The sequence below is a fragment of the Hypanus sabinus genome, chromosome 8, assembly GCF_030144855.1.
Source record: "Hypanus sabinus isolate sHypSab1 chromosome 8, sHypSab1.hap1, whole genome shotgun sequence".
Lineage (NCBI taxonomy): Eukaryota > Metazoa > Chordata > Chondrichthyes > Myliobatiformes > Dasyatidae > Hypanus > Hypanus sabinus.
This window is the reverse complement of record NC_082713.1, coordinates 25,305,616-25,331,673: the sequence shown is the minus strand read 5'-3', so window position 1 is coordinate 25,331,673 and position 26,058 is coordinate 25,305,616. Positions and strand designations below refer to the sequence as shown.

The 26,058-nt window shown below is 42.1% G+C and overlaps 1 protein-coding gene across 2 annotated transcripts in view; it reads left to right on the top strand.

Moving 5' to 3' along the window:
* The first annotated feature begins 299 nt into the window (after positions 1 to 299).
* Positions 300 to 26,058, top strand: part of rlim (ring finger protein, LIM domain interacting) — a 58,217-nt gene continuing 32,458 nt past the window's right edge. The window contains exons 1-2 of one of the 2 annotated variants that reach the window (XM_059976840.1): positions 300 to 402; positions 16,868 to 17,076. In XM_059976840.1, the coding sequence (XP_059832823.1) occupies positions 16,890 to 17,076 (187 nt within the window). In that variant the 5' untranslated portion in view covers positions 300 to 402; positions 16,868 to 16,889. Of the gene's footprint in view, positions 403 to 16,867; positions 17,077 to 26,058 lie in introns of those variants that run through there. The other variant, XM_059976841.1, reaches the window with a different exon arrangement.

Sequence of the window (26,058 nt, the reverse complement as noted above, 5' to 3'; positions counted from 1 at the left end):
TTTATTATTATTATTATTATATTTTTCTCTGATAGATTAAGTTAACAAATTTCACGTCACATGCTGGTGGTAATAAACCTGATTCTGATTATAACTACCAATTGTAAAATTTAATTTCAGCCACCTGGTATGATGTCTGTCGTTTAATATGATCCAGGAGAAGATTTATCTTTAACAAAGCACATAGTTTTCCTTTGTTCTGCACTGTTGCTGAGAAGTAGCCGGAATCCTTATTCATGGACAATCAGTTTTTGAAGGTTGGGGGCGCTGTTTGAGAGAAGGAATGGGGAAAGAGACTCGCTGGACGACTTCCTGTTTCCGTTATCGCCGCCTAACAATGGTGGTGGCTGTGTGAACAGTGCGCCCTTGATTCAGCGCAACGTTTTTACCAGGAGAGAGCCGGTAAGAGATTCGGGCGCCGCGGGGGCCCGGGCCGATCGTGAGGTTACTGCCCACGGCTAAAGGCAGAATTCGGCCCGGTTGGTGTTGGTACCACCGGAGGAATGGCGTAGGCTCTGAGGCCTAGCGCCTTACGCAAGTCCCAGGCATCGGGCTCCCGAAGGCCGAGGCTTTTTCCTGGGTTCTGGCAGAATAAAACCTCCCCATGGAGGGCCTTAGTTCTGTGGGATGTTGGTTCGATTTCTTAAAATATCGAAGACCTTCTGCAACCAATCCCTTCCCAGTGGGGGTGTATGTTTAATATCAAATATCGTGTCACTCTAAGAGCATTTTATCATATCAATCTTTATTCCTGTTCCTTTTAAAAATATTTTTTTCTGTCAGTTTTGATTAAGTAAGCAGGACCAAGTAGTATTATCGCCTCTATTTCTGCCCCATTTCACCGACAGGTTCCCCTGTTCTGTGATCATTATGAATAGGCATTTCCTGCTGAGGTGTGTTGCATAAATGTTGCTTGAATTGAAAGGTTAGAGGTGGTGGTTTGCCTCTGCTTTATTTTGAACCTTTTTATGTATTCAGTCACAACTGTCTGGAATATTGTAGAATTATTGGTAGAAATGTTCAGTTTTAACCGATTGCATAACTGGATTTATGTAGGTCAGTGTTTTGATATAGTAGCTGGAATGCGTGGTCACTGCTTGGGAACAAATGGTTGATAAAATTATTTATTATTTTCTGTATTAATGTATACTTTTGTCATTTTAGAAATGGAATTTTCTGTAAACACTACAGCAGGGTTGTAGTGTCTATTATTACCTACGTTGCAGTACCACATATTGCAAAGAATTAATACTTTCATGCTGAACTACACAGTCTAGAATTATCCATCAAGTTTATGAGTTTATGTCTTTTCTTTCTGAATGGTGTTCCTACTAATGAGGGGAAAGACTGGTAAGTGAAGGAATGGTAAAACAGTTTGTGTATGTGTTTTGGATGAATTCAGATTTTATTACTTGTCTCCTAACGTTTTAAATTTTGAATCTGGCTCTATATATGTGTGTGTGTGTGTCCTTTTTTGATTTGTCAATATTTTATTGCCGTTTTCCTTTTCTCTTATCAATAGACCCCTTCTATTTATACCAGATGGGTTTGGGGTGGGGAGGGGAGAGATTCTGAAGCTTTATGTGGGATATTTGCTGAGCTTGTGCTTAAAGTTAACAACATTTAATTTTTCTTCTTTGCGGGAGTATTCTAATACTCTTGCACTTATCCATTTGACCAAATAATTGCTCCTTCCAATAGTTTCATTGTAACATAGCATTATAAATACCTTTATTAAAAACCTGCAATTATGGGGCAAAATTGTATCTGTGGTAGGAAACCAAAACTTTGCAGATCTGGAAGCCTGAATTGCAAAATATATATGAACAAAATAGTGGAAATGCTCAGGTCAGGCATCTGATGAAAGTAAAATTGTCACTATTTTAGGCTGATGATCTTCCATGTACTATAGATTGATTTGGTATGATACCATGTGGATTTACTCAAATGAGAATTAGATATCACAATACTGACTTATGGATGGTGCAGTAAACTGGGCTTTTTTTTTACTGAATCTTCAGTGGGCCAAAATGGAATCCAAGATCCATGATTTCTTGTTGTATTATTTATTCTTCATAACTTTTACAGTTGATGTTTTATGATACTTTAAACTTAAATGCACAAATAAGGACACAAATTAAGGAAATGTATCAGAAAAGTAAAAAAATTTAGAGAGGGTAATTTCTGATTCTTCTTAGTGCAAGTTAAATAGTGTCCTTGTGGATGAGGGGACAAATGATAGGTTAAACAACACCCAGAAGTTTGGGTTAGCAGGCATAGAAGAGACCAGCGATCCCCAGGTCAGTGAGTGCTGGATCGGAGGTTGTGTGAGCGGGAGTCATGAGGACCAGTCACTCCCCAGATCACGGTCTGTGCAACCCTGAAAGTCGAGGCCTGAAGGCCAAACCCATGATTAGTTATTTCTGGGTCGAGGTGTGAAGGTCGAAGTCTTGTTGTGATCAGTAAGTCCTGGGGTGGATGCCCAAAGGTCAGCAGGTTTGGAGTGCAAAGCCGGTGGTTTAAGTCCAGAGGTCAGCAAGTCGGGAGGTGGCCTGATGACTGGGGTTTGGAGGCCCGATGTCTGCAAGTCTTAAGAGTCTGGGACCAGGAGAAAGGCAAGCTGTGCAGAATACAAACAAGTAATAAATAAATAAATGAAACTGAGAACGTGAGTTGTCAAGTCCTTTTAAGTGCTTAGTGATCAGTTCATTGTTGTGAGTGAGGTTATCCACTAGATCTTTGGGGTAATAACTTCCCTTCTGACCTTAGTTTTTCCAGCATTTTATATGTGTATGTTTAGGTGTGTTTTAAGTTGGAGAGAGAAAAAGATGGAAAGAACAGAAGGAACATCTGTGATAAAGTTCTGTGAAGGGAATGATTGCTTAATAATAGGACCTGGCAATTGGAGACAAAGGGAAAATTGAAATAATGGCATGTCTGTGGAGAGAAAAATAGGTTACTTTAAATAGTAATAATAGCTCATTTGTAGAGCATTTTTCATACAGGTGATGTTCAAAGTGCTTTATGATTGGATAAAATGCAAACATGAAAATAAAATAAAAATAAGCATGAAAATAAAAGACAAAAGATGTTAGTTAAGAGCAAGGTTAAATGGGGTTTAGCATTTACAAATGTCGACTGAGTCTACATCCCTTGTAATTTTAGGTATTGAATTCAAATAAAGCAGACCTCACAATTATCTTTTGAGGGAAATTGTTTAAATTTAAGAGACTGGCAGAAGAAGATCTGAGAACAGGAGGAGGATTATAAAACAAAAGCGATTCTATGATTTTATTTTTTTTTACTTCGTTTAGAGATGCAGTGTGGAACGGGCCCTTGTGGCCCAACAAGCCATGCCGTCCAGCAACCCATCTTTTTAACCCTAGCATAATCATAGGACAATTTCTAATGACCATTTAACCTACTAGCTGGTACATCTTTGAGAGGAACCTGGAGCACCTGGAGGAATCCCATGCATATATGGGAAGAACGTATGAACTTTCTTACATAGAATGCTGGAATTGGAACTCTGAACTCCCGATCCTCCATGCTGTAACTGTGTTACTGAAGTGCCAGGTATTCTGGTCCCAGACCATTAGGAGCTTTGAAAAAACAAAGTTTAAAGATTGATGATTTCAGTACAACTGGCAATGTGCGCAGTTAGAATGTGGCCCACAGTTCCCCGAGCTTACACTGAACACCACTAGAGTAATGCAGGAGGGAGAAGATGGAGGAGATTAGAGTGGGATTGGATGGAGAATTAAAGTATGATAATTAGCTAGGAATCATATTTGACCACTCAATAGAGATGCTCTTCAAAGTGGTCACCCAGTCTGTTTGATTTTTCCAGTTCAGAACAGATCACTTTGTGAGTGCTGAAAGCAATTAGTTGATTTTGGTTAGTGGAACAATATTGACTGTGGAACCTCTGGGTCCTTCCAGAACAGGATTTCCATGGACCAATACTACTAAGCAAAGGGTCTCTCCCAGGTTGGGAACTCCTGGTCTCGAGAGTGGATGTGGAGAAGATGTTTTCTATAGTGGGGAAGTCTAGGACCATAGGGCACAGCCTCATAATATAAGGATATCCAATTAGAACAGAGATGATGAGGTATTTCTTCAACCAGAAGGTGGTGAATCTGGAATTCATTGTGAAAGAAGCCACATCATTGGGTATATTTAAAGCAGAGGCTGATAGGTATTTGATTAGTAAGTGTGTCAAAGGTTACAGAGAGAAAGCAGGAGAATGGAGTTGAGAGGAATAATAAATCAGCCATGATGAATAGTGGAGTAGACCAGACAGGCCTTTTGGCCTAATTCTGCTTTTACGACTTATGGCCTTATGGACTGGAGGTTCGGAGGCCTTACTGTGTGTGTGAGTGGAAGGGTGGGAAAGGGCCTTGTTTTGCTGTTGTTGCTACTGTTTGTGTTCTGCTGAGCATTGTGGGTATGTTGTGTTGGTGCTGGAATGTGTGGCAGCACTTGTGAACTGCACCAGCACATCTTTAAGTGGTTTGGTTGTTAGCATAAATGACACGTTTCCTTGCAGGCCAGGCACCATCTATGGAAAAGAGTAAAGAGTCCAAGTTTTGGGCTCAGACTCTTCAGGACTGGAGGGAAAAAAGATGAGGAGTCAGAAATCAGAGTAAGATGGTGAGGAGAGGGGAGGAAGTGATAGGTGATAGGTGAGGGGTGAACTAAAGACCTGGGAAGTTGATTGGTGAAAGAGAAAAAGGGCTGGAGAAGGGGGAATCTGATAGGAGAGAACAGCAGGCCTGCAATTACTGGAAGATCGAGAAATCGATGTTCATGCCATCAGGTTGGAGGCTACCCAAGCGGAATACAAGTTGTTTTCCTCCAGCCACAGTGTGGCCTCATCACTGCAGTAGAGGAAGCCATGGACTGACATGTCAGAATGTGAAGTGGAATTAAAATGGTTGGTCATTGGGAACCCTCCCCTCTCTCATTTTCACCTATCACCTACTGCCTTGTATATCTTCTTCCCTTTTCCCCACCTTCTAATTCTGATTTCTCATCTTTTTTCTGCAGTCCTGATGAAGGGTCTTGGCCCGAAACGTCAGCTGTTCATTCTTTTCCATAGATGCTGCCTGGCCTACATTTTCTGTGTGTCGCTTTGGATTCCCAGCATCTGCAAATTTTTTCTTGTTTGAGATTCAACATATTTCCCTGTATGTTCTGATGTACATGTTAAAAATGTGAATGTGAAGAGAACTTTAATCTTGGCGTTAATAATTAGAGTGCAGTGTAAAAGAGATAATTACTTCAAATCCTGAGTTTTTAAAATATGATGTTATTCACATTTTATGTGTTTTAAGCAGATTAAGAAGTTTGTAAGAAGATAAAATTGGCCAAATAAGGATAATAAGGTAGTCACTACTTGGCAGCCACCCACAACTATTTGAAATATTAATGTAGTTCCTGTGAATCTGATTTCTGACACTTGAACTTGAGGTCCTCCAACTTGAGGTTATTTGTCTGTTCCTTTCTCAGTAATGTACTTTGGCAAGTCAACATCCAAGTCCAGAAGTGACTAAATATTTGATTGCTCTTTTGGTCTTTGCTATTTCACTGTAAGCTAGGGGATCCTTGCATTGTTAAGCGGTGAACAGTATTCATCCATGCTAAGGAGAGAAACGTTTATCACTGCCTGCAATACTTGACTACTTTTAATACCCTCATGTAAGGGTTAGATACAAAGTCAGCTCCCTCTGCGTGGACCAAGTAGCCTTTTAACTGTTAACACATTGTTTTTCTGATGACATCCTTGTCTTTGAAGACAAATGCCAAACTTTCTGTAGTTAAATGAATTCTCAATCAGAAGTAATAGTAGAGATTCTTCAAGCCTATTTAATGGACCACGTATTCAACAAGTGCTCTTTCAAGTTGGGAGACCAGACATGCATTCAGTGTCCAGATACTGTCCTACCTGAGCCTTGTACAATTGGAGTAAGTTGCCTCTACCCTTGTACACTCATCATCTGGCATTAAAGCCATGATATCATTTGCCTCCTGATCACTGCATGTTAACTTTGTGATTATATGCAAGGATACATATGACTCAGAACACTCAGAAAATAAGTTTAGCTCAGCATTGGAAGTTTTTAACTTAAGAATTGAAGTGTCTATGACCAGGTTATTTCAATCTTGAATTAGTTCTCTGTGACTAAAGAGCCAAATTATCAAATAGCTGCCATTGAGCCCACAGTTTTTTTTGTTCACCCTTCCTCAAAGTATAAAAACATGGATAATTGAAAATCTGCTTAAATGTTTCATTGAAAGAGGCAGGAAACTGGTGTGCTTTTATTCCTTTCCAAAAGTTAATCTTTTCATCAAAAATTAATCTTTGTTTTAATTATATTAATTGCCTTTACTGTTTTAAATTCCTGATTTAGCTTTTATGTTAATATCTCTATTGCGTCTCCAAGCCTGAATGCTTGAAATGCAGTGAGCAAAACAGTTCTAATTGTCTTGCGGCTTATTTCTCACCAACCATCTGACAGAAATTGCTGCTTTTTGAACAAAAGCACATGCAACTGACACTATTTAAAAATCGTTTGCTCCAATTACGGTGTAATGTCTGACAGCCACCCAACTGCATGCAACTGATGTTAGTTGGAAACTGGCAACAATCTCTTGCCCTAATTAAATGTCATAGTGTCACAAATAAAGAAAGGGAATCCCAGCTATTTTCTTGATTAATTTTTGTTTGTCCCAAATAACCTGCTGCCCTGATCGACTGATGGCCCAGTTAACTGGAATCAACTGCATTTCATTAGCAGTTTGAGGAGGCTTGGTATGTCACCAAAGACTACAGCAAATTTCTGTAGAGGTACAGTGGAGAACATTCTAACTAGCTGAGTCACTGTCTGGTATGGAGGGACAACTGCACAGGAATGGAAAAAGCTGCAGAAAGTTGCAGCGTCAGCCACTTCTATCTGGGCACTAGCCTCCCCATCGTCGAGGACATCTTCAAAAGGTGTGCCCCCAAAAGTCTGCATTCACCATTAAGGACCCACATCACCCAGGACATGCCCACTATTTGCAATACCTTCCGCTTTCTCATCCTCTTCCTAAATTTAACATTTCATCCTATGGTAGCCATGGTCTAAACCCATCACACATTCCTTCCCTTATCCCTTATCTTCTCTGCAATTTAAGATTTCTCATTGTTCCAATAAAGGGTCAATGGCCTGAAATGTTAACTTATTTCTCTTTTCACACATATAAGTTTATTAAGGGATTGGACACACTGGAAGCAGGAAGCATGTTCCCACTGATGGGTGAGTCCAGAACTAGAGGCCACAGTTTAAGAATAAGGGGTAGGCCATTTAGAACAGAGATGAGGAAAAACTTTTTCACCCAGAGAGTGGTGGATATGTGGAATGCTCTGCCCCAGAAGGCAGTGGAGGCCAAGTCTCTGGATGCATTCAAGAGAGAGTTAGATAGAGCTCTTATAGATAGCGGGGTCAAGGGATATGGGGAGAGGGCAGGAACGGGATACTGATTGTGTGTGATCAGTCATGATCACAGTGAATGACGGTGCTGGCTAGAAGGGTTGAATGGCCTACTCCTGCACCTACTGTCTATTGTCACACAGACTTCCTGACTACCCAAGTGTATCTAATATTTTCTGGTTTTGATCCAAAATGTTTTTTGCTTCCTAAATTTTGAATGTTAGCATTAGGTTCTTGCTGTACATGTTTTTTTGCCAAAATATAACCAAAATGGCTGGTTTTGCTGATTGCAAAATGGAAGTCTACAATGGAAAAACCTGTGGATATTGGTTTGATACGTTTGATGGGAAAAATTATAGAACAAGGTTACACTTCAGAGCAGTATGATCATGGTGCATAGTTATGGCTATCAATACCTTCATAAGGTCTTTTATGAACATTTTTAAGAAAGCAGTTTGATCTGAACAATAACCATAAGATGTTGAGTTGAATGATATTCAAGATGGTGCCGGTGATAGTGATGTTCTGTAGAAAATTGTTCTAGAAATTATTTTAAATATACTGCTTCTGAACTACTCTGCTATCTGCAGCATGACTTTAAGCAATAGACTTTTAAATCAACCGAATAATCTTAAGATCTCACTATAGACTGAAGGACTCAGTGGACCAGGCAGGCACTGCACCTTTAAGAGCTTGAGAGCTCATTGACATGACCAAGAGTGAGGCAGGACGGAGGAACTCCAAGCCAGGCCACCACTATTCAGCATCTTGTTTGTAAATGTGCAGTCGCTGGAGATCAAGGTTGAGGACCTGAGGGTAAGATTGCTATATTGAAGACAACTGAGGGTCTGCTCCATTGTATGCTTCATTGAAAAGTGGCTTTCTCTGGACACGCCAGATACAGCAATCAAACCTGAAAGTTTCTCGTTTTACAGAATGGACCAAACTGCTGAGTTGGGAAAGGCAAAAGGAGGATATTGGTGCTCTGATGCGACAGTTTTGTTAAACTCTTATGTTTCCCTGACCTTTGACCTAATGGTCAAATGCCATCTGTTCTATTTACCTAGGGAGTTCTTCATAATCCTAACTCCAGTTTACATATCACCAGCATCGACTGTAATTAAATGCACGCGATACTGCGTGATGCTTTCTCCAAGCAAAATACAGTCCTTCCCATAGCATTTCAAATCATAGTTGGAGACTTCAACCAGGCTTGTTTGAAGACAACCCTGTCCAATTACCACCAGCATATAACCTGTAGTGCCAGACGTCCTAACGTACGAGACCACTGGTATACTAAGATGAGGAATGCCCACTGCTCCTTGCCCAGACCGCATTTTGTCACTTGGCTGTCTTCCTGTCTGCATACAGGCAGAGGCTGAAGAGTAAAACTTGAGAGATTAGGACAGCAAAGAAGTGGTTGCAGAAGGCTGAAGAGTTGATTGCTTCAAGTCAGTGTTGTCTTCAAGCATTCATCTAGGGATCTGAATGAATACACCATTGTTTTAATGGTTTTTATTAAAACAGCTGTAGGTCAGTGTGTCCCCACGAAATCATTGAGTCTTCCCCAGTCAGAAGCCCTGGTGAACATGAAATCCAAAATCTTCTGATAGCCAGATCAGAAGCATTCAAGTCTGGTGACCAAGAAAGTTACAAGAGTTTCAGGTATGATCTCCAGAAAACCATCTCATGGGTGAATCGATGAAGGATACTCAACAGCTGTGGCAGGGCTTAAATTCTATCACCGCTTATAAAGTTAAATCAAGCGACATGGAAAATGGCAGGGATTTGCTTTCAGATGAGCTCAATGCCTTCTGTGTTCGCTTGGACCATCGAAATGTGGAGGATCCATCACAAAGTCCCCTCATCCCCTGATCCTATGAGTTCAGTCTCTGAAGTTAATGTGTGAACTGCCTTCAGGAGAGTGAATCCATGGAAAACATCCACCTCAGGCAGAGTACTAAAATCCTTTCGCTTCGGCAGAGTGTGATCCCCACCTGCTTCAAGAAGGTTTCAAATATACTGATGCCCAAGGCCTGTCTCATTGACTATGGTCCAGTAGCACTTACTTCTATTGTGAAGTGTCCTGAGAGGTTGGTGATGAAACATATCAACTCCTGCCTGAAAAGCGACTTAGATCCGCTCCAATTTGCTTACAGGAGCAACAGGTCTCTTCACCACAATAGGGCTCTTTACTGAACCCTGGAACATCTGGGCAGTAAAAGTGCATACGTCAGGATGCTCTTTCTCAACTGCTCAACTTTCTCAGCATTCAATGCCATCATCCTCTCAAAGTTAATCAAGCTCCAAGACCTCCTTGTGCAATTGAATCCTGGATTTCCTCAGACTCCAGTCAGATTGGATTGGCAACAACATCTCCACGATCTCCATCAGCGCTGGTACACCATAAGACTGTGTGCTTAACCCCCTGCTCTGCTCACTTTACATTTATGTCTGTGTGGCTAAGCACAGCTCCAATGCCATATTCAAGTTTGCTAATGACACCGCTGCTGTAGGTCGAATCAAAGGTGGTGATAAATCAGCACATAGGAGGAGGATTGAAAATCTGACTGAGCAGTGTCATAACAACAACCTCTCACTCGATGTCACTAAGACCAAGGAACAGATTATAGACTTCAGGAGAAGGAAACTAGAGGTCCATGAGCCAGTCCTCATTGGAGGATCAAAGGTGGAAAGGTTTAGCAACTTTAAATTCCTAGGTGTTGTTATTTCAGCACATAAGTGCAATTACAAAGAAAACATGGCAGTGCCTCTACTTACCAGTTTGCAGAGATTTGGCATGACGTCTAAAATTTTGACAAACTTCTATAGATGAGTAATGCAGAGTGTTTTGATTGGTTGTATCGCAGCCTGGTATGGAAACACCAATGTGTTTAAATGGAAACTTCTACAAATGTAGTGGATATGCCCCAGTGCATCACAAATAAAGTCTTCCCAACCATTGAAACACTTGTTGTAAGAAATCAGTATCCATCATCAGGTATCTTCACCAGGAGAAGCTCTCTTCTCATTGCTGCTATCAAGAAGAAGGTACAAGAGCCTTGGGACTTGCCCCAATTACTACCCCTCGACCATCAAGCTCTTGAACAAAAGGGATAACTTCACTTTCCCCCTCATTGAAATGTTCTCACAACCAATGGACTCAGTTTCAGGAACTCTTCATCTAGTGTTCTCCATATTTATTGCTTATTTATTCACATTATTGTTTCTTCTCTTTGCATGTGCATTTTGTTGTCTTCTCTTTGGTTGAAAGCCTTAGTTTGGCAGTCGTTCATTGATTCTGTTATAGTTAGTATTTTATAGATTCTATAGTTTCTATTCTATAAATAAGTAGGCCCACAAAATAAATCTCTGCTGTACATGGTGACAAGTATGTACTTTAATAACAAAATTTACTTTGAATTTTGAGTTGGGTGAATTAATTCTGCACGCTTGATTTTTTAGTCAATAATTGTTCCAAACTGGATCATGTAATCAAGTTGGGCAGCTACGTTCAATTAATTACCTGAGATTGCAGAGAAGCTTAAAAAAAAACTCTGATATTGACATTAAGGCAGTAAATTAATGTGTTTAACTGCCTAAATGGTATTAACCTGCTCTAGTGTTTAGCAGTATTCTGGCTAATATTGAGCTCTTTTCTGCTGATTATGAATCCAAATATCTATCAGATACTTGATAACTATCAGGGAAGCACAGGAATTTCAGTAGTCGTACATGAGCCATTTATTGATGTGTGTCTAGCAACTATAGTCAGGATGCTTATTGGTGTCCTTTAATGCTTCCTCATGGTTGCTATGGCAAGAACTTCCCTTTGTTTTGACATCATTTGTGGTTAAGTGACGTTTTTAAGGTTCCTGGCATTAGTGTAATGCAATCAATGTGGCAAAAAACATCTGAATCATAAATACAATTTTTTCGGTTTCTCTTAAACCAGGGGTTGGCACTGAAAGAGCCATATGGAACCACTTCCCACAGAAAAGAAAACACGGAGCCACAAACCCGTTTGACATTTAAAATGAAATAACACTGCATACAACTTTTTTTTTGCGTTTATGCTATGTATAAACAAAGTATAATGTGTTGCATTTATGAAATCGATGAACTCCTGCAGAGCAAACGAAATTACATTTCTGCATGCAACAAAAACATTTTGAACTCCAAAAAAAAGACGTTGGGTTGAAGGTTACTACATCGTAGCCTACCTTGGATCAAAAAATTAAAAGAAATCGCACACTGGCAGGTGTCAGGCATTGGCAGTGGTGACGTATATTAATAGCGATAAAAACACGTTGTAGCGGTGTGCTACACGTAGCGCTAAAATAACGACACGGAGTGGTTAAACTGCAGTCAAAGATAACTTTATTCGAACTACACAGCCTTGCTTTTAAGCCTCTCTCAACCTGCCCACCCGTGGGCACGGATGCTCCAAAAGACACGTACTCACAAACCCCCGTAGGCTATCACCCTTAGCCGGAATGCTGGCAAATTGTGAGCCGGTTCGGATGTGCCAGGAAATGGGTCACCACAACGTTTTATTTAGATTGTACAAGATCACCATAATCTTCAAATTTAGAATTACATTTCAAAAACTAGCAAACTAACATAAAATACATTTTAATTAAATACTCATCATTTATTTTCCAAAGCCACAGGGAGCCGCAGCACAGAGTTGAAAGAGTCGCATGCAGCTCCGGAGCTGCGGGTTGCCGACCCCCATCTTAAACCCTTATTTTGAAGTATTTAAGGATTGTCGAGTTATAGTCATGCGCACAAGCACAGTGAGAAACTTGCTTACAGCAGCATTACAGGCATGTAGGTACAGTTAATACATAGAATAAATATATACAAGCTTTCCATAAAATTATGTACAATAGAAAACAAAAGAGTATGTGAAACATGATCTTAATTCAAAAAAAAATTTATCAACTAAAGAAAAGTTCATGGTGGTGCAAAAAGCTGCTCCTTAGCTTTGAGGTTGTGCAGGTCAGATCAAGGACTTGATATTTGTAGGAAAGCAGCTGTTCCTGAACTGATAGTGTGGGTCTTCAGGCTTCTGTTACTCCTGTCTAATGGTAATAGCAGTGAGAGGACACGGTCCAAATGGTGGAGATCCTTAACAGAAATGGCCTTCTCGAGGCAGCATCTCCTATAATGCTGTCACTGGTGGGACAGAATGTCTACAACTCTGCAGCCTCTGGTGTTCCTGTATTTGAAATTGCTATTTTAGGGCTAAAGTATTCACATTACAGATTTATTTTGCATTTTGTCTGTCAGAGCACTGATTTTTACTATATTCCAGCATTGTGCCTTGTTGCTTTTCAAAAAAAGCTGATATCAATTTTAATTTGCTAAAATTTCCCTGTTAAGAGTTCTTGCCTGCTTGATCATTGTTAGCTTTCTTTGTTCAGTGAAGTTTCAGGCAGCCAAACAACTACACTGCAGTGGGGGAGGGGGGTCTAAATGAACAAATCTAGTGAATCAATGTAAATTTTGCCTCCGTTATCCCCCTTCCCCCACACCCAATAAAATGGTCTATATTGCAATTTTACTGAATGCAAAGCCACATTATTTACAATGAATCAGCAAAAAGTTCCTGCTGATCAACAAGTCACCCCAAGTTCAGCTATAAGTGAAAACAATGGAAAGCTTATCCTAGTGGGTTGTGTTAGATGCAATCTGCTGGGACATAGGATCAAGAGTAGGCCTTTGACTGTTCAGCCATTCAACATGATTATGGATGATCTTTGGGCTGAATCCCTCATTTATCTTCGGCTATTAAAAACCTACCTCAGATTTAAAATTAAGTCCTCAATCAGTACTTTTGTTCATTTCTGTATTGTATTTTGTATTGTCATATGTGGCTAGAACCCACCAATGCCTGAAAGTGGAAACTTGTGTTTCTACCTCCTCCTCATTCACTACCATCTAGGGTTACAAACAGTCCTTCCAGGTGAGATGACACTTTACCTACGAGTCTGTTGGGGTCATATATTGTGTCTGGTGTTCTGGTGTGGCCTCTTGTATCTTGATGAGACCCGATGTGGATAGGGAGACCGTTTTGCCGAGCACCTGCGCTCCATCTGCCAAAAGGAAATGGATCTCCCAGTGGCCACACATTTTAATTCTACTTCCTGTCCTCAGTCCGATAGGTCAATCTGTGGCCTCCCCTACTGTCGTGATGAGGCCACACTCAGGTTGGAGGAACAGCACCTTAATATTCCGTCTGGGTAGCCTCCAACCTGATGGCATGAACATTGATTTCTCAAAATTCCAGTAATGCCCCCACTCTCCTTACACCATTCTTTAACCCCTTTTCCTGCTCTCACTTTATCTCCTTGCCTGCTCATCACCTCCCTCTGGTACTCCTCCCCTCCCCCCCCACCAACTTTTCTTCCATGGCCTTCTGTCCTCTCCTATTAGATTCCTCTTTCTCCAGCCTTGTATCTCTTTCATCAATCAACTTCCCAGTCCTTCACCCTGCTCCTCCCGATTTCACCTATCACTTTTTGTTTCTCCCTCCCCTCCCCCCACCTTTCAAATCTACTCATCTTTTTTTCTCTAGTCTTGCTGAAGGGTGTCACCCTGAACTGTCAGCTGTACTCTTTTTCACAGATGCTGCCTGGCCTGCTGAGTTCCTCCAGCATTTTGTGTGTGTTGCTTGGATTTCTAGCATCTGCAGATTTTCTCTTACTGGTGTTTATCTTTCTATCAAGAAGGTGGTGCTTAAGCTGTTGACTGAAATAGATCTGAATTTTGATACAGGATTATATTACAATTTAAAGCTAGATATTTGGAAAAGTAAATGTATAAATTAGGATATGCAAATTGAAGAAATCAGAGGAATGAGTGCAGTTATGGTATGAAACATCAGAGTCTGTCCAAGAGGAAGGTGATTCATGGGTTATTAAACTCTCATAGAACTTGCGTAATTGGAGTTGCCTGTTTCTTTAGTAGTTCAAATCCTTTTGTGGGATAAGTGTTTCTTCAGTATTGGTATTGTGGGAGCATGTCATATAATATGTATAAAATTGTGATGGCGATTTCAATGTGAGCCTAAATTTGTTTTTTAGTATTTTTCTACTGGATGAAATAATGTTATATAAAGCATAAGAGACAGTATTGCATGTTACAACTATTCAAAGCATCTTTCTTCTGGGGCAGGCATAGTCTGGTTGGTTAATTTTGCAGTTTTATTATAATTGACATCGTTTTCTAATTTTATCAGGATTTTATAGCTTGGTATTAAAATCTCCAGTGTAATTCCATTCTCTGTTATTTGTAAGATACTATGAATATGTGTGGAGTGATTCAGCCAAGTTTCTCACTGCCATGATGTACTGGTTGAGATAATAGGAATTATTCAGTCCTGTGTTTTTATAGATGTCTGTTTCAAGATCAATTTCCAGATGTGTTTTGAATGCAAGAAGTTCTTCTTCTTTGTGTGTACCAAGTAAATGGAGTTGTGAAATTTGATTTTCCCCATACTATAACATTGAATTTTGAGATATGGTAGCTCCTAATCATTTTTATAAAGATTTTGTGTTCTATTGGCAGGGAATTTCCAGTGGTTGAATTTATTTAAAAACAAGATGGACTTGTGGTAAATGATAAACTAAATGGGTAAGAAAGGAGATTAGTATAGATAATTTTCAGGATTTGATTGAATAATAGAGCAGGTTTAAAGAGTAGCTTCCCCTCTCTTGGATGCTAATAGTACAGTTTGAGCTTATGGATTCTGACCTGATGGTTCATTTCTACGTATGCCATTTGAAGTTAATGCTGATCAGAACTACAGTGAAATTTTCAGTATGTTGTGTCAGTATTTAAGGGGGACCTGCCTTTAGCTAACGAGTAATCCTCCTTTAGATGGACTGATGTTGAGTCAAAAAATGTTAATAATGCTTTTGAAACACCTCTATCTTCAGAATGAATTTATCAAAAGTCTAGACTGATTAACATTTTATCTGTCTGGTGTTGAATTAGTAAATGGCCACCTACAGCAAAATTGAAAAATTTTACTTCTGAGAGATGTTCATTCTGCAACTTAAAATGGTATCTCTCGATCCTGACTTTATCAAGTCCTTTCAGAAATGTGAAATCATCTCTGAAATAATTTCTGACAGTATAGGCCCTATCTACTCAATCATTCTTCATAAGACTTCTTGATCATTTGAAAATTGATCGAGTGAACTTTCTTTGTATTCCCTGTAAGGTAAAAGTATATCCTTGCAGAAGGATTCTACCAGGAACAATGAATGGTATATGTTTAGATATTTTGGTTAAAGGTTAAATGTGGTTTGGGCAACAGTGAGAACTCTCCTGATGCAATGAATCTTTTTTGGGAAAAAAAATTGAGTGCATAAGGTATCTTTAAATAACACTTTGTTTGGAAAACAATATTCAAAAGTGGTAATTCAAACCACTTTCTAGATTATACCCAATCTACAAAGTGAGAACCTTGTTTGAGAATGCTACATTAACAATACTTTTGTGTCGAATAAGCCCTTCTCGGGCTTCCAGCTGGATATAGGTATCAATTTTAACCGATGTTTTGATGTCAAACACTGTCGTCTTCATCAGGGATGATGCCTGGGCATGTCTAGTCCAGTGGTATTTACACCTTTGTCGTCCGGCCCTCCTGTTTGCTTAGTCCTCATCGCTGTCCCACCTAGTTTACAATCGAACTCCAGTTCTTACTTAGATCGAGACTTTCGTCTTTGTTAAAATTCTTTTCCTTGAGTTTTTTTTCAATGGCTTTCTTCAATAGGCCATCTCCAAAACCATTGGAGCGGCACAGTAGTTTTGTATCTTCAAAGTCAATCCTATGTCCATTGGCAATGTAATGTTCTGCTGCCACTGATTTCTCTGGGTAACCCAAATGAATACCCCTGTGCTTCTTGATGCAGGTTTCCACTGTGTGTCCCATCTGGCTGATGTATGCTGTTGGGTGTTCACAGGGAATCCTGTAAGTGCTAGCCATCCTGAGTCCTAGGTTATCTTTGATCCACATAAACTGTGATTTGAGCTTCCTTACAGGTTTGTAAACAAGTTGGGACAGTGAAAACCTGATTGGATGAGGGCTAAGCAGTCAGGGGGATGGATGACAGGTATAAATACCACTGGACTGGATGATGCCCATGCATCATACCTGATGAAGATGGCAGGGCTTGTCCTCAAAACATCAGTTAAAATCAATATCTGTACCTGGATGGAAGCCCAAGAAGGGTTTATTTTTCATATACACTGGGAAAGCATTAGCTCCTTTTTCAATACTTTTGTGTTCTTAAAGTAATTTGGGGCATTAAATTGATAGCACTGGGCTCAACTTACGTATATTCATTACCACCATGTTTTCTCACCCTTTTCTTTAGGTGAAATCTCTTTTATCTCAGTATGGAAAATGCTGCTAATGAAGATGGTGGAGGTAATGAGCACACTGACGCTTATTCTACTAATGAAGATCAGCGCAGGCATCAGTCGGACCGCCTGGACCGGGAGGAAGCCTTCTATCATTTTGTCAATAACCTGAGTGAAGAAGAATACAGGCTGATGAGGGATAATAACCTGTTTGGTACACCAGGTGGGCAATCTAGCAAAATAAATATTCTTTCTTGTTTTGAGTAGAGGTTAAAACAGTTATTATACTTTACATTGGAGACCAGACGGAAAAGTTATCCATGAAAAGTTGGGATTGATTTGTCCAATTAATCTGACATTCAATGGCCTTGTGCAGACAGATTTACTTTGTTCTGTGATATATTATTTGTATACATCTGCTTAATGATTATTGAGAATATGCTTATTGTACATTTGTGTCTCTGAGCACTGTTGTAAATGCTTTTTTCCAGACCAGAAGTTTCTCGGACTAATTAATTGTTTGAGTAGCTAACAAAAAGTGCATTTGATGTAGTCTACATAGATTTTAATAAGTTTTTGACAAAGTTCAAATGGCAGACTTCCTAAAAGAAGTAGGAACTTGGATTCAAAAATTGACTTAACTCTATTGATTACTTTAAAAAATTTTTGTGGTTTCAATATAAAAGAACTAGATTTAAATGTAGGAGCATACTTCAGAAGTTTTCAGATGTGGTTGATGGTCAGGGTTGAAAGCTGTTGGCCAGGAAGATTTCAGCTGGAAGGTCAGTTGGGGAGGAGAAGGGTTTATGGAGTTACATTTTACCATCTTGCACTCTTCCATTTTGATCCATGCCAGACGTTAAAGAGCCACATTGTATTGTGCTAATAATTTAATTCTTTATCTTCTCCCATCTTCAGCAAAGCGCATAAGGATATTTCCTTTACTTGTGATGAATTTTATTCTTCTCCATTTCCTTTTACATTTCTATAAAAGTGGCATCCTGTTAACCTCTTCTGTTAGTGTTTCTGTTCTTTTTTGCTTTCTTCTCTGTGTCTAGATCTGTTTTCTTCCACAGGGTAGCTTTTGGGTCCTGCGTTAAGAGTGATCCACCCAGGCACAATTCTACTTTCAGGTCCAGTGGGATCTCACCAGGGTCAAAGGCCATCACTGAAGAGCCGCAGCTGATCAGAATAAGGCCAAAATAAAAAAAAAAGTCAAGTAGGCATCATGTGGAGCATAGTATGTTTTACTTGGGTGTGAGAATAGAAAGGTAAATGTATATGGTAAGTGGGCAGGTAAACTCCCATTGTAATGTACCAGATGGAAAAGGATGAAGTAACATTTGCTGGAATTACAAGTATCATGTTGTGCAAAATTTCTCCAATATTCCTCTTGTATATTCTCTTTTGTATGTGTGATATTTCTTATTCTTAGAGTTGAAGGTGAGTGTAACAACAATAATCTCAGGTTCTATCCTTTGGAAGGTCGTCATAAGACTTTGGAGAAGAATTAGGCCATTCAGCCTTTATATCTGCTTCTCCATTTCATGATGGCTGACTTAACATCCCTCTCAACCTCATTCTCCTCCCTTTTCTCTGTAACCTATGATACCCATATTAATCAAGAACCTGTTAACATCCCCCTTAAGTAAACCCAGTGACTTGGCCTGCACAGCCGTCTCTGGCAATGAATTCCAGAAATCCAGAGGGTAAAGAATAAAGACATTTTTCCTCATCTGTGTTCTGAATAGCCATCCCTCAATTTTGAGGCTGTACCCTCTGGTCCTAGACTCCCCCACTATAACATCCTCTCCACATCCACTCTATCCAAACCTTCCAATATTCAATATGTTTTAGTGAGATCAGCCCCTCATTCTTCCCAAACTCCAGCAGGTATATGCCCAGAGCCGTCAGACACTAATATGCAAGCCCTTTCATTCCTCGAATCAATCTTGTAAACGTCTTCTGGACTATCTCCAATGCCAGCACAACCTTTCTTAGATAAGGGGCCCAAAATGGCTCACAATACTCCAAGTACTGTCTGACCAATGCCTCAGCATTATATCATTGCTTTTGTATTCCAGTCCTCTGAATGCTAGCATTGCATTTGCCTTGCTCACCACTAACACAACCTGCAAGTTAACCTTTAGGGAATCCTGTACAAGGACTCCGAAGTCTCTGCATGCCTGATTTTTGAATTTTCTCCCCATTAACAAAATAGTGCATGCCTTTATTCCTTCTGTCAGCATACATGACCTTGCACTTTCCTGCATTATATTCCATCTGCCATTTCTTTGCCCATTTCCCCCCATTTGTCTAAGTCCTTCTGCAGATCTTCCTGAACACTACCTGCCCTTCCATCTATCTTCGTATCATCTGCAAACTTGGCCGCAAAGCCATCAATTCCTTCATCCAAATCATTGACCTACAGTACTGTGCAAAAGTCTTAGGCACATATATACAGTGTCATGCAAACATTTGGGCACCCCTGATCAGAATTTTTGTTACTGTAAATAGTTAAGTGAATAGAAGATGAACTGATCTCCAAAAGTCATAAAGATAAAGATGAAACATTCTTTTCAACATTTTAAGCAAGATTATTGTTTTCTACAATTTTAGAGTGAAAAATGGAAAGGAGCACCATGTAAAAGTTTGGGCACCCCAAGAGATTTGAGCACTCAGGTAACTTTTACCAAGGTCTCAGACCTTAATTAGCTTGTTAGGGCTATGGCTTGTTCACAGTCATCGTTAAGAAGGGCCAGGTGATGCAAATTTCAAAGCTTTATAAATACCCTGACTGCTCAAACCTTGTCCCAACAATCAGCAGCCATGGGCTCCTCTAAGCAGCTGCCTAGCACTCTGAAAATTAAAATAAATGATGCCCACAAAGCAGGAGAAGGCTATAAGAAGGTAGCAAAGCATTTTCAGGTATCCGTTTCCTCAGTTGGTAATGTAATTAACAGGGACGGTGGAGGTCAAGTTGAAGTCTGGAGGACCAAGAAAACTTCCTGAGAGAACTGCTCGAAGAATTACTAGAAAGGCAAATCAAAACCCCCGTTTGACTGCAAAAGACATTCAGGAAGATTTAGCAGACTCTGGATTGGTGGTGCATTGTTCTATTGTGCAGTGACACCTGCACAAATATGACCTTCTTGGAAGAGTCATCAAAAGAAAACCTTTCCTGCATCCTCACCACAAAATTCAGCATCAGAAGTTTGCAAAGGAACATCTAAACAAGCCTGATGTGTTTTGGAAATCAGTCCTGTGGGCTGATGAAGTGAAAATAGAACTTTTTGGCCATAACGAGTAAAGGCATGTTTGGAGAAAAAAGGGTGCAGAATTTCATGAAAAGAACACCTCTCCAACTGTTAAGCACAGGGGTGGATTGATCATAATTTGGGTTTATGTTGCAGCCAGTGGCACGGGGAACATTTCACTGGTAGAGGGAAGAATGAATTCAATTAAATACCAGCAAATTCTGGAAGCAGACATCACACTGTCTAAAAAAGCTGATGAAAAGAGGATGGCTTCTACAACAGGATAATGATCCTAACCACACCTCAAAATCCACAATGGTCTACCTCAAGAGGTGCAAGCTGAATATTTTGCCATGGATCTCACAGTCCCCCAACCTAAACATCATCAAAAATCTGTGGATAGACCTCAAAAGAGCAGTGCATACAAGACAGCCCAAGAATCTCACAGGACTAGAAGCCTTTTGCAAGGAAGAATGGGCAAAAATCCCCCAAACAAGAATTGAAAGACTCTTAGCTGGCTACAGAAAGTGTTTACAAGCTGTGATACTTACCAAAGGAGATGTTACAAAATACTGACCATGCAGGGTGCCTAAACTTTTACTTTGGGCCCTTTTCCTTTTTTGTTATTTTGAAACTGTAAAAGATTGAAATAAAAAAAGTAATCTTGTTTAAAATATTAAAGAAATGTGTCATCTTTAACTTTATGCCTTTTGGAAATCATGTCATCTTTTACTCGCTTAGCTATTCACAGTAACAGAAATTTTGACTGGGGTGCCCAAACTTTTGCATGCCACTGTGTAGCTAGGGTGCCCAAGTTTTTCTTTGCAGAAACACCCAGCTTATGACATCTGGCAAGGACATTTGATTCCAAACAATTAGGTAATTAAGCATTACAGAATGTTTCTTTGATGCTTTATGCTCGTTCCTCTCTTTCTTCCCTTTTTCCCAACCATGTTTCTCTGCCATTTTCACCCCTCAGACCCATATCAGAAGCAGGTTTATCATTACTCACATGGCATGAATTTTTTTTTCTGGTGGCATTATAGTGGAGTGCATAGGATTTCTATATTACTGTGCATAAGTCTTAGGCACCCTAGCAGTAGATATATGCCTACGACTTCTGCACAGTATTGTACAACATGAAAAGAGGCTGTCCCAATGCTGATCACAAAGTTTCCAGTGTCATTTGATATCTTTGTGCATTTTCCTCATGTGGCTAGTTTGTCAAAATGCAGGGTATGGGAAGGGGATCTATTATTTTATGCAGTTTTAAACTTTTGTTTGTAAACTTGTGATACACACAAAATGCTGGTGGAACGCAACAGGCCAGGCAGGATCTGTAGGGAGAAGCATTGTCAACGCTTCGGGCCGAGACCCTTTGTTAGGACTAACTGAAAGGAAAGATAGTAATGTAGTGGTGTGCTACACGCAGCGCTGAAATTACGACACGGAGTCGATGAACTGCAGTTACAAAAAGATTTTATTCAAACTTAGCGGCCTCGCTTTAAAGCCTTCCTGATCCCGCCCTCCCCGGGCACGGATGCTGTAGGGGGCACGTATTCACAGTCCCGTGCGGGCTTTTCCCCTTGCTGGGGAAGCAGACCTTGGCGCCCTTTTGGGACTGGCCTTTATGCTGGCGCGCTGGCTATTTGTGAGCTGGTTCGAGTGCGCTAGGAAGTGGGTCGCCACATAACCCCCCACCAGAACCAGCGATACACCCCCCAATGTCCACAGTCTGGGCCAGACTCTGTTTGGGAGGTTGGCCTCTGCGATGCGGTGCCGGAAACTCGACCGGTTGTGCCACATCCACATGGGCCGGTTTGAGTCGGTCCACCGTGAAAACCACCTCTCACCCCCCCCCCCCCCCCCCCCCCAACGTCCAGCACAAATATGGACCCGTTGTTTCTGATCACTGTAAACGGCCCCTCGTAGGGCAGCTGTAGCGGTGCCCGATGCCCGCCCCTTTGTACAAACACAACATACAGTTCTGCAGGTCTTTGGGTATGCAGGTCGGGTTCTGCCCCTGCTGCTAAGTGGGTATGGGGGCCAGGTTGCTGAGCCTCTCGCGTAGTCTGCCCAGGACTGCTGCGGGTTCTTCCTGGTGCCCCCTTGGGGCTGGTATGAACTCCCCGGGGACAGCCAGGAGTGCGCTGTACACCAACTTGGCCGACGAGGTGTGCAGATCGTCTTTGGGTGCAGTGCAGATGTCGAGCAGGACCCAGGGAAACTCGTCCACCCAGTTAGCTCCTCTCAGGCGGGCCATGAGAGCCGACTTTAGGTGACGGTGGAAATGCTCCACCAGGCCATTCGACTGTGGGTGGTAGGCAGTTGTGTGGTGCAGCTGTGTCCCCAAAAGCTGACCACAGGCTGGAGGTGAACTGGGCGCTTCTGTCGGAGGTAATGTGGGCCAGTACACAAAAACGGGATACCCTTCCATGGCCAACCCGAGTGCCCTAACTGGATGGTGATGGAACTGAACTCCACTAAAGAATTATCTATCTCTGCACTTCTTGGCTCTGCACTCCCTAGTAGTCTGCCCAGATCAATAGCTAATCCTCTTGTTAGACACACTTTGCGTTTATGGGCTCAGATCAGGAAATGCTATGGTTTCCAGGGGTTTTCTGTTTCCAGCCCTATTGCTCATAATCACCTTTTTTTACCTACTACATACGATTCAGCATTCCAGGTATGGTATAGGAAGGGCATTGGACATTTTGAAGATCTTTTCATTGATAATCGCTTCGCTTCTTTTCAGCAGCTCTCTGTTAAGTTCAATCTGCCCAATGCTCATTTTTTCAGATATCTCCAAATCTGACACTTTATTGCTTCTTTAATTCCTAACTTTCCTGAAATGCCTGCGAAAAATGCTATGGACCTATTTCTTTCCATGAATCCACTAGGTAAAGGCTTAATATCAATCATCCGAGATAAACTAGCAGCCTTACGACGGGCCCCCATGGATAAAATCAAAATGGCCTGGGAGCAAGATTTAAATATCTCCTTATCTGAGGAGAGCTGGGATTCAATTCTCAAATCGGTTAACTCAACCTCTCTTTGTGCTCGCCACTGCCTTTTACAGTTTAAGATTGTTCATAGAGCCCATTTGTCCAAATCTAAACTATCTCGATTCTACCCTAGCGTTAGTCTGCTCTGTGATAAATGCAAGAGGGGCGTGGCCTCTCTCATCCATATATACTGGTTCTGTCCTAGCTTGGAGAAATTCCGGAAAGATGTCTTCACTATGTTATCGTGTATTCTGAATCAGCACCTAGAATCAAACCCCTTAATTGCTCTGTTCGGTTTTTGGGGCGAGACAGATTTATGTCTGGGTCCGACCAAATGCCGAATATTATCCTTTGCCTCTCTCCTGGCTAGACGCTTGATCCTCCTTAGATGGAGAGATGCTGCCCCGCCCACTCATGCTCAATGGTTTAACGACATCATGGCCTGTTTGGACCTCGAAAAAATTCATTATTCAGTTCTCAATTCGGACCTAAAGTTCCATAGGGTCTGGGGACCTTTTATCGAGTACTTTCATAACCTTCCTCTTGACTAGGGTTTTTTTTTCTTGCTTTCAGCTCCTTTTTTTTTTCTGGTAGAAGGCATTATTATCCTCTGTTGCTAAGTGTATTCACAGTCTGGGAGTTTGGCTGTCCTGACTTATACTCTCTATATTGTGTTGTGGTTGGTCTGGAGTTGCTGTTGTTTTTTTCTTGTGTTGTGGGGCTTGGGGAGGACACTAAGCTTACTTGTCTTTAATTCAGGTGCTTTTTTTTGCTAAATTCTCTTCCTTTGTAGTATATTGTTATTGTATGCTTAATTTTGCACTGTTTTAATATTCCTCATTGGGATTTGGGGTTTTTAATTTGTAAAATGTTTTGAAAAACTAATAAAAAAAAACAGGATACCCAGGTGGCAATCAGTGCCCGGGCGCAAGATTCGGAGGTGGTGTCGGTGAGCAGGATCGCCTCTGCCCATCTTGTGAATTGGTCCACGATAGTGAGGAGGAACCGTGCTCTGCGCGACACTGGCAGGGGGCCCACGATATCCACATGAATGTGGTCGAAACGCCGGTGGGTGGGGTGGAACTGCTGCGGCAGAGCTTTGGTGTGCCGCTGCACCTTGGCCGTCTGGCAGTGCATGCACGTTTTGGCCCATTCACTGACTTGCTTGCGGAGTCCGTGCCAAACGAACCTGTTGGAGACCATCCTGATGGAGGGCTGCGCTAAGCTATGAATGGAGTCGAAAATGTGCCGACGGGACGGGGTTGGACGGTGGTGATGTCACAGAGAAGGGTCCTCTCACTTGGGCCTACAGGGAGGTCTTGGAGCTGCAAACCGGAGACTGCGGTTCTGTAACTTGGGATCTCCTCGTCTGCCTGCTGCGCCTCCGCCAGCGCCTCAAAGTCTACCCCTTGGGAAAGGGCATGAATGTTAGGGCGAGAGAGTGCATCTGCCACGACATTGTCCTTTCCTGAGACGTGCCGGACATCCATCGTGTATTCAGAGATGTAGGACAGATGGCGCTGCTGGCGGGACGACCAGGGATTGGACACCTTCGGGAACGCAAAAGTAAGCAGCTTGTGGTCCGTGAACGCGGCGAAGGGCCGACCTTCTAAGAAGTACCTGAAATGCTGGATTGCCAGGTATAGCGCCAACAGTTCCCGGTCGAAAGCACTGTATTTGAGCTCGGGTGGTCGCAGGTGTTCGTTGAAAAACGCCAGGGGTTGCCAGCGACCCTCGATGAGTTGCTCCAGTACCCCACTGACTGCCGTGTTAGATGCGTCCACTGTGAGGGCGGTAGGGACGTCCGTTCTGGGGTGCACTAGCATCGCGGCGTTTGCCAAGGCTTCTTTTGTTTTAATGAAAGCAGCGGCGGACTCCTCGTCCCAGGTTACGTCCTTGCCCGGACCAGACATCAGGGCGAACAGGGGGCGCATGATTTGGGCAGCTGAAGGGAGGAAGCGATGGTAGAAATTTACCATACCCACGAATTCCTGAAGGCCTTTGATTGTGGTGGGTCAGGGGAAATGGCGGACTGTGTCTACCTTAGCGGGCAGAGGGGTTGCCCCGTCTGTAGTGATCCTGTGGCCCAGGAAGTCGATGGTGTCGAGCCTGAACTGGCATTTGGCTGGGTTGATTGTCAGGCCGTATTCACTCAGTCAGGCGTAGAATTGATGGAAGTGGGACAGATGCTCCTGACGACTGCTGCTGGCTATGAGGATGTCGTCCAAATAGATGAAAGCGAAGTCCAGGTCGCGTCCCACCGTGTCCATTAACTGCTGAAACGTCTGTGCTGCATTCTTCAGGCTGAACGGCATGAGGAGGAACTCGAAAAGGCCAAAAGGGGTGATGAGTGCCGTTTTGGGGATGTCGTTAGGATGCATCGGGATTTGATGGTATCCCCAGATGAGGTCTACCTTGGAGAAGATCTGTGCGCCGTGCAGGTTTGCTGCAAAGTCCTGAATGTGCGGCACAGGGTAGCGGTCCGGTGTTGTAGCCTCGTTCAGCTTGCGGTAGTTGCCGCATGGTCTCCAGCCCCCCTGTCGCTTTAGGCACCATGTGCAGGGGGGAGGCCCATGGGCTGTCGGACCGCCATATGATCCCCAGTTCCTCCATCCTCTTGAACTCCTCCTTCGCCAGTCGGAGCTTGTCCGGGGGAAGCCTTCGAGCACAGGTGTGGAGGGGTGGTCCCTGTGTCGGGATGTGGTGCTGTACTCCGTGTCTGGACATGGCTGCCGTGAACTGCAGTGCCAGAACCGATGGGAAATCCGCCAGGACTCTGGTGAAGTCGTTGTCGGACAGGGTGGTGGAGTCGAGGTGTGGGGCTGGCAACTGGGCTGCACCCAGGGAGAACGTCTGAAAGGTCTCGGCGTGGACCAGTCTCTGCCTCGGCGGGTCGACCAGTAGGCTGTGAGACCGCAAAAGATCCGCACCCAAGAGCGGTTG